Source organism: Mustela nigripes, chromosome 1 (assembly GCF_022355385.1).
Source record: "Mustela nigripes isolate SB6536 chromosome 1, MUSNIG.SB6536, whole genome shotgun sequence".
NCBI classification, from domain to species: Eukaryota; Metazoa; Chordata; class Mammalia; order Carnivora; family Mustelidae; genus Mustela; species Mustela nigripes.
Window position 1 is genome coordinate 206,439,338 of NC_081557.1, and position 9,129 is coordinate 206,448,466.

At 50.9% G+C, this 9,129-nt stretch overlaps 1 protein-coding gene across 2 annotated transcripts; it reads right to left on the reverse strand.

The window, feature by feature from the left end:
* Positions 1 to 6,778: 6,778 nt before the first annotated feature.
* MRFAP1L2 (Morf4 family associated protein 1 like 2) lies at positions 6,779 to 8,813 on the reverse strand. 2 transcript variants are annotated; one of them, XR_009400470.1, is made up of 3 exons: positions 7,915 to 8,813; positions 7,030 to 7,174; positions 6,779 to 6,936 (listed from the first exon to the last, which is right to left on the reverse strand). XR_009400470.1 is itself a non-coding variant. In XM_059380486.1 (2 exons), exon 1 carries the CDS (start codon positions 8,275 to 8,277, stop codon positions 7,930 to 7,932), a length of 348 nt encoding a protein of 115 aa, XP_059236469.1. In that variant the 5' UTR covers positions 8,278 to 8,813; the 3' UTR covers positions 6,965 to 7,174; positions 7,915 to 7,929. The 2 variants fall into 2 exon arrangements, 1 of the variants encoding a protein (XP_059236469.1); XM_059380486.1 differs by lacking the exon at positions 6,779 to 6,936 and having other exon boundaries at positions 6,965 to 7,174.
* Positions 8,814 to 9,129: the final 316 nt, after the last annotated feature.

Consider the following 9,129-nt stretch of genomic DNA (forward strand, 5'->3'; position numbering starts at 1 on the left):
AAGGGATCGAGTCCCGCATCGGGCTCTCTGCTCAGCGGGGAGCCTGCTTCCCTCTCTCTCTCTCTGCCTGCTTCTCCATCTACTTGTGATTTCTCTCTGTCAAATAAATAAATAAAGTTGATCCAATATAGTACTTTAAAAAAAAAAAAAAAAAGTGTCCTACTCAGAGGCATTGGGCAAAGGCCCTGGGGCCATCACATGCTCACCCTGGCTAGGGAAGGGCTGGAGTGGTGAAATGGTAGAAGTCTGCCCACCCTGCCCTTTGCAGTCTATGGTGCTGACCTTGAATTTGGTTCCAAGTGATAACTGAAATCTCCAAGAGATGCCAGAAAGGTGCTGAAATATTATCTCAAAGGTGCCAAGGGAGAATGTGTGTCAACCTAAAATCACACACCCAGCAAGACTATCTTCCAAGAAGGAAACACAAAACCCGAGTAAGTCCACCATCGTTGCTCCTCACAAAATGCAATTCTAAAATATGAATTCCAGGGTGCAGACTGGCCACCTTGGAGGCAAGAAAAGAATGAGGAGCAAAGAAATTGGTAAATATGAGGGTAAATATAAATAAAAATGGATTATTAAATAGAACAATATTATTTCTAATGTGTGTTTAAAAAAACCCTAGCATATCATTAGTTTCTAGATCCTTGTGTATTTTAGGAGGATAGAGATGCCAATAAATTTAATTTTGGTAAGCTAATTATGCATGTACAGATTTTGAAGAAGATAATTAAAGAAATAGAAAAAGAGTACATGAGTTTTTTTTTTTTTTAAGATTTTATTTACTTATTTTTTGAGAGAGATAAAGAGAGAGAGATCACAGAGAAGAGGGAGAGGGAGCAGCAGATTCGCTGCTGATCAGGGAGCCCAATGCAGTGCTCGAACCCACGACCCCGAGATCATGACCTGAGTTGAAGGCAGATGCTTAGCTGACTAAGCCACCCAGCTACCCCAGGTATATGAGTTTTAAGCCAGTAAGGCAGGGGGTGGGGCAGAGGAAGAATAAATTCAAAAAATCTTAGTCCAGGGCTGCCTGGGTGGCTCAGTGGGTTGAGCCTCTGCCTTCAGCTCGGGTCATGATCTCAGGGTCCTGGGATCTTCCTCCTCTCTCTCTCTCTCTCTGCTTGCCTCTCTGCCTTCTTGTGATCTCCTGTCAAATAAATAAAATCTTAAAAAAAAAAAAAATCTTAGTCCATAGTAAGGCAAGAAAAGAAATGAGAAAAGTGGAACAGGTCAAAATAAGATGGTAAAAATAAATCTCAATATATTAGCAATTATAATAAATGTATGAGGGTGTGATTCTCAAGCCAAAAGACAAAGATTGTTGACCCGGATGAAAGAATCTGAACCAAACAAAATCAAGACACACACGGCTTACAAAAAACATCCTTAAAAAAATGTAAGGACACAGGGGTGCCTGGGTGGCTCAGTGGGTTAAGCATCTGCCTTCAACTCAGGTCCTGATCCCAGGGTCCTGGGATTGAGTCCTGCCTCAGGCTTCCTGGTTGGTGGGAAGCCTGCTTCTCTCTCTCCTTCTGCAGGATGTTCCCCCCTTTTGTGCCCTCTGTCATATAAATAAATAAAATGTTTTAAAAAATGTTAAGGACACAGAAAGATTGAAAATAAAATGGTAAACAATCCCAAGGCAAAGAGTGACCCACAGCAAGCTAGGGTAGCTTACAACAGCAGACAGAAATGGTTACTCAGTTCTTGGGTGTCTACCTTTAGCTTGGGTCGTGATCCTGGAGTCCTGGGATCGAGTCCCACATTGGGCTCCCTGCTCAGTGGGGAGTCTGCTTCTCCCTCTCCCTCTGCTGCTCACCCTGATTGTGCTCACACACTCTCTCAAATAAATAAAATATTAAAAAAAAAAAAAAAGGAAAGAAACAGTTACTGACAGAGTATTGCTACAAAGGGATAAAAGCACCAATGCACTTATTCGCAGAGCATCCAACCGCCCAAAGAACCCACAGAACTCCAGGGAAACCCTGACAGTCTGCCAGCAGAGGGTGTTCTACAAGCCTCACCCTCACTGATCCCTCAATCGAGCCCCTAAGAGGCCTGCTTTGTCAGGCAGGGGTTTTATGGGAGCACATTAAAAGAACTCCTCATCCATCCTTCTCTGTGCCGCGGGGTGTAGGTGTGTAAAATGCATACCACACACCTCTGCCTGTGGAGCTACGGAGTGTGGGTGGGCATGTGGGACTTAGAGGATACAGAGTAAATGACCAGACAGGGCGCCCCAACCCTGGCTCAGGACGCCCTTGACTGCCCAAGTATTGCATTGTGGGTGTTGCCAGATGACCATAGGGATGAAGATTGAAGATGGAGTTCATCTCTTGGTACCTTTCCCCAGTGGGGGAGAGTGTCTCAGGGCCTGTCTGGAACCCAGAGATCTTCCACTGTCTAAGCAGACTCAGTCTACAAAGAGGACCCTCTTGTAAGTCCCGGCATAGTCGGAGCTCCCCCTGAATTCCCTGAGCCTAGGAAAAGGCCTGATGCACCTTGCCTTGAGGGCCAGCACTGAAATTGTCTAAGGGCTGAGTGGTTACTTGACATGAATTGGAGACAACTGGAATGTCAAGCCCCAAGGAAGCTCAAAGACAAGAGTGCAAAACTGTCATCTTCTGGAGGCCCAGGCAGTCGGCCGGAGCCACAGAGCCAGCTTCTTCTCCTGGGTGAGTTCCTGGGGACACCGCACCCACCATGTCCTCACCTAAACAATGAGGACGATAAAATGACCTCTCAAATTTGGGAAAATTAGATAATGACATGAAGGGGCAAACCCCAAGTAGATTTTTTTTAAAGATTTTATTTGACAGAGAGAGATCACAAGAAGAGAGAGAGGGCAGGTGGGGGGGGGGAGGAGGAAGCAGGCTCCCCGCCTAGCAGAGAGGCCGATGCGGGGCTCGATCCCAGGACCCTGAGATCATGACCTGAGCTGAAGGCAGAGGCCTAACCCACTGAGCCACCCAGGCAGCCCCCCAAGTAGATTTTTCTTTTTTCTTTTCTTTCTTTTTTTAAGATTTTATTTATTTATTTGACAGAGAGAGAGCTCACAAGTAGGCAGAGAGGCAGGCAGAGAGAGAAGGGGAAGCAGGCTCCCCACTGAGCAGAGCCCGATGTGGGGCTTGATCCCAAGACCCTGAGATCATGATCTGAACCGAAGGCAGAGGTTCAACCCACTCTGAGCCACCCAGGTGCCCCCCAAATAGATTTTTCTAATACAGCCTTTTATTTTCTCATTCCACACATCCAAAGCACTGTCACTGGACAGGCTATAGGAACTTGGCTGTGGGACAGCAAAAGCTGGATCCAGGGGCGCCTAGGTGGCTCAGTGGGTTAAAGCCTCTGCCTTTGGCTCAGGTCATGATCCCAGAGTCCTGGGATTGAGCCCCAAATCGGGCTCTCCGCTCTGCGGAGAGCCTGCTTCCTCCTCTCTCTGTCTGCCTCCCTCCCTACTTGTGATCTCTGTCAAATAAATAAATAAAATCTTAAAAAACAAAAAACAAAAAACTGGATCCAGGCACACTGCACTTTTGGTCCCTTGAGTGATTTTAGGGTTGGACCTTTCCATACCATTCACATCCTAGAGACTGACTTTATTCCTCATGAGTTCAATGCAAGCAAAGGTATTGATACCAACTACCACTGGTTAGAAAAGGAAGCAGATTTAAAAAATGGAAATAAAAGCACATTTGCCTTAATAGGGACAACACACTCAGACAGGGACTCCCCAAGAATTCCCCCTCCCATTTTCACCCCTGGCCGTCTCCATCTGACACTACTGCAGTCACCCACGGTCTTGCCTGAGGGGACAGCCAGGACATCGGCCTTGGAGGCTGGGGGTCCTGGGAGGGGTTATGCAGTCCTCATCCCTGACAACCCGGCCCTGCCCGGCTGCACACATAGCACTCCTGGCATCATTTGTGGCTGAACAGGAACCTTTCTCCCCCCGCTGTGATGTCAATTATATTTTAGTTCAAAGACCACATAAAATGATTTCTATGTTCTCTACAGGCACCCTTCTAGCAAAGGACTACAGACTCGGGTGCTGGTGGGACGGAGTATCGGCTGCTGCAATTCCCACAATGACAAACTCCCGAGCTGCCAGAGGAAGTGGAGGCAGGGAGGTGAGCCAGGTCCCCAGTTCCCCTCTGTACAATCCCAGCAACGGGGTCTCTAACTTCACTCACAGCCCCGCTTCACCCATCTCCCACAACCACATGCCTATTTCCTAAACCCCAAACATAAGGTATTGTCTTCCTGCTCAAACCTTTCCATGGCTCACCATCGAATCCTCCTTAACCTACTCAAAATGCGGTCCCTTGACCAGCAGCACAGGCATGGGGTGGGGTGGGGCACTTGTTAGAAATGCACAATTTCAGGTCCTTAACCACAGGATCGGACCCTGCATTTTGTTAAGATCCCATGAGTTCCAACACACTTGAAGTTTTTTTTTTGTTTGTTTTTTAAAGATTTTATTTATTTATTTGACAGAGAGAGATCACAAGTAGATGGAGAGGCAGGCAGAGAGAGAGAAAGAGAGGGAAGCAGGCTCCCTGCCGAGCAGAGAGGCCGATGAGGGACTCGATCCCAGGACCCTGAGATCATGACCTGAGCCGAAGGCAGCGGCTTAACCCACTGAGCCACCCAGGTGCCCTTTGTTTTTTGTTTTTTTTTTTAAGATTTTATTTATTTATCTGACAGACAGAGATCACAAGTAGGCAGAGGCAGGCAGAGAGAGGAAGAAGCTGTCTCCCTGTTGAGCAGAGAGCCTAATGTGGGGCTCGATCCCAGGATCCTGAGATCATGACCTGAACCAAAGGTAGAGGCATTAACCCACTGAGCCACCCAGGCACCCCCACAATTGAAGTTTGAACAGCACTGCTTTAGGGGCTTGGGACAGAGCCGGAAGCGGCCCCAGTTGTGACTCTAGTGAGTGGTAGGTCATTTTATTTTATTCACATTGTTTTGTTTTTAATATTTTATTTGCCAGAGAGAGAGAGAGCACAAGCAGGCAGAGCAGGAGGCAGAGGGAGAAGCAAGCTCCCCACTAAGCAAGCCTGATGCAGGACTCAATCCCAGGACCCTGAGGTCATGACCTGAACCAAAGGCAGACGCCTAACCAACTGAGCCCCCCAGATGCCCTGGGTAGGTCATTTAAAAAATTAAACAGTATCTTTCCTGTCACACATTCGGGAACCCTATTCCGAACACGGCGACATACGCCTTGGTACGAAGTACTTGATGGCACATGCGGGCGCAGCCAGGAGCACAAACACTGCAGAGGCAGAAGCAGGGACTCACAGGATCAAGTTTAACCTCTTCCAGGTCATACGCAGACCTTTACAACCATGCCCACCTCCCTTCCTGCGTCTCTGTGCCCTGCAGACACCCACAAACCCTATCATGTCCCATTTCGACCTCCTGAGAGACTCCAGAGTTTGTTCCGAGATGCCCATTCCCTGTGCCTGGGGTGCCGTTCAGGTGGTTGAGCTCAAGCTTCTGGGCCCAGACTAAGAGTCGCTCGGTCCGAAAAGCTTTCCCACACTCCCCAATGCTCAGTGGACTCCCTCTTTAGTGCTCCCACCGCAGTTCAAGCACAGGGTACCTATATCTCCTTGTCTGCCTACAGCAAGCCTGGGACCACAAACCAGATTACTACTAGGACCATCTTACCCTTTCAAAACTGTCCCCGTTTGACGAACAACACAGCTAGCCTCAATAGGTGCTCAGGCCATGAGCCTCGGGACCACAGCTAGATCCTCGCACACCAGTGTCATCCCTTAGCAACACCTTCAGAACGCAGTCCACACACCCGCCAGCACCTGCAGGGACCACTACCCCAAGCACCCCCAGCTGCTTGTGCCCTGCCTCCCCACCTCACCCTTGCTCCACCCCCAACTTCAATTCATTCCACACTTCTCTCTTTGCCCCAGTGTCGCCATATCAGGTATGTCACCCAACTACCCTATATAAAACAGCAACCTCTTCCTCCCCAATACTCCTTCTCTTTTTTCTACAGCACTTACCACTACCTGACACATACAGTTTTCTTCCTGCCTTAGCACGATGGGGCACTGCTCTAAGTTTACAAATGTCAGATCCAAGGGTCGCACTTTGCCCACCGATGCACTCCAGCCTTCCGCAGGCACCCAGCTTATGTGGCAAACCAAAGACCAGCACAGGGGGTGCTGTACTGTGATTTTACATCAACAGAGCTGTCTTAACCCACTGGATCATCTCTCCTGTAAATTCCTAGTGTCTTGGCAGACTCTGGAGGGGCCCATGGTCATGGTGAATGTTAAGTGACTGAATGAATTGCTCTGAAGGCAGAGGCCAGCCCAAATGCTTTCCTGAGGCTCCTTCCTGCTGTGTCTTCTCTCCTCTCCTATTACAGTCCCTACAGACCAAACCCTCCTCTGGCCTCAAGGCTTTTGAGCACATTCCCACTGGACATTCATTTGACAATAATGACAATCAAAGAGAAATTTTTACTCTGAAAAGAATTTATTCCTCTCACCTTTTCTTAGCCAAGTCAATGGCTTTGGTTATTTGCACAAGGGTTCTAAAAACTGGCTTTCAGCATTTGTTTTTCCAGGTAACTGAACATTATCAAAGAAAGCTAGAGCTCTGGTCTCAGCCTGTGAGGACCAAGGCTGGATATCATCTCAGCCTGGAAGAAGCTACCTGCTATCATTCTGGGGCCTGCCAGGGTCAGACCCATGCTCCCCTCCCCAAACCCTCCAGGCCATGCACATGTCACAGGCAGCTGTGGCAGAGAAGCTCCTGAAATGCATGATTACATAAAAAAAGTGTGCCCCAAAGTCAGCCAATACACACAGTACCTAGAACTCATCCCTTATTCTAGGTTACTCACCAGACAGGTTACAAGATGTGCACCAGTTAACATGCCACAGAAAAACTACATTTCTGAAAAAAAGAAACAAGCAAACAAAAATGAAAAGAACACAACTCTCCTCCTTTGATCTGACAGACTACAGAATGTGAAAATGCAGACCCCACCGCTCTCCATGCCCAACAACCCTCCAGGGGCTTCTCAATCTGATCCAAAGCAGCGGCATCCACATCCTTGGCCGGTCTGGGCTCTCCTTTCAGCAGCTGCAGCCAGGCAATGTCTTCTGTCTTGCAGAACTCTGACCTCAAGCCTCTTCCAGGCATCCCCAGATTCCAGGAAGCATAAAAAAAAAAAAAAAAAAAAAGCAGCAAAGCACAAGAGTATACTTCGGAACTTCACATTAACAGAATAAAATCACAATAACGAATATGACCATAAAACAGCTTACAACCTAAGCCCTATTCCCTTAGGTAACAGTATTTATCTAAAAGCGGTCTTCTCAAAACTCAATGCACCTAATAATCGTAATCATATCCGCACACATAATACTGAAATCCTCTCCCCAGAATGATACTGGACATTTAGTATTTAACATGGTGAAAATGTAAGAACAGCATGGGAGAGAAAACGCTCTCGGTTTCAGCCTCTCCAGTCCGTCCTCTTTACCAGCGGAACGGAGTCCATCGGCAGATAAGCTGGCATACAAGTGGGGAAATTAACCACCACAATTTAAATCCTAAGACTCTCATATCCTGAAGTCAAACAGACCCAACCACCCGTGCAAAATGCTACCGCTAGTAGCTAGGTCATGGGCAACGCTCCATTCTCAGCACGTAGGATTCCCGTCCTGCACTTCTGTCTCACGCACCCTGTGCACCTGTTACCTTCACAGCCACGTACAAACCACTTGCTTCTAATTCCCAACCTAAGAGCGCCACCCTGTGTCTGCTCACTCCCCTCTCCCTCCGCCCAGCGGGGCGTGACAAGGCAGGGCGTCACGAATCCCCGTCCAGCGCACCGCCCCCCGACGACCCCCGGCGCCCGGCACGTACCCGCCCCCGCATCCTTCAGGAGCACCCGCAGCGGTCTATCTGCCGGTGGAGCTCTACGATCCTCCGCCCCACCAGCGCGGCCTCGGCGGCCTTCCTCTCCGCCTTCTCGCACAGCTGCAGCACCCGCTCCTCCGCTTCGCCGGCCGCGCAGCGGCCGGGGCCCCGGACACCCTCGGCCGAGGTGTCCACCTCGCTCTGCAGCTCGTCCAGCAGGTTCGCCACCTCCAGCAGCGTCCGGCGGGCCCGCAGGTGCGCGCGCACGCGCGCGCGCTCGAGGGCGGCGACCTCCGGGCGCGCGGGGCTTGGGGTGCGGTCACAAGGCCTCTCGGGCTCCTGCCCCTCGTCCGCTTCCGCGGTTCGCATCGCGCCGCCCCCGCGGCCCGGTCACCGCCTCTGAGAGGCCGGCCGGCTGGCAGCGAACGCTAACCCGTGGGCCGAGCTCGCCGTGACGAGCAACAGGTTGGCCCCACTCCGCACCGCCGACACGGCGTCCGAGATGAGACCCCACCGTCCTCCCGAGCTGCGCCGCTCACGTACGGCCCTTTTACGACACGGCGGGGCTCCCTTGCGGCCGCGCCGCGCCAGCCCCGCGCCCGGCGCCGTCAGTACGTGCGGACCTCGCCCTGCCTGCGCTGGTGTGGGTTGTGTCCTGTTCCCTGGCTGGCGCTTACTGCCGGTTGCTCGAGCTACCTAACGTTCTGATTCCCAAGTCACCGGCTTGGTGGGCCCTGCTAGCATCCCTCTGGGCCGCGAGAAACCGAGGTGGCGAGCTCGGCGTCGGGCTTCGGGACGCGCCCTGGCCGCCCTCCAGCCCCCGCTGGCTCTGGGCTCGCGGGCGGTGGCTCTTCACAGAGGCATCCTTGCTCAGCGGGGAACGTGCTTCTCCTCTCCCTCTGCCTGCTGCTCCCCCTGCTTGTGCGCGCTCTCCTTCTCAAGCAAGCACGAATGGGGGGGAGGGGCAGAGGGAGAGGAAGAAGGAGACTCCCCACTGAGCAAAGAAAGTCCAGTGCGTGTCTCCCTCCAAGGACCCTGAGGTCATGACCTGAGCTAAAAGCAGACGCTTTTAACTGACTGAGCCACCCAGGCATCCCTGGGTATTTTTCTTTAGAAACTCGGGCCAGGGGTGCCTGGCTGGCTCTGTAGTGATCTCAGGGTTGTGAGTTCATGCCCCACGCTGGGCATGGAGCCTATTTAAAAAACAAAAAAGACAAACTT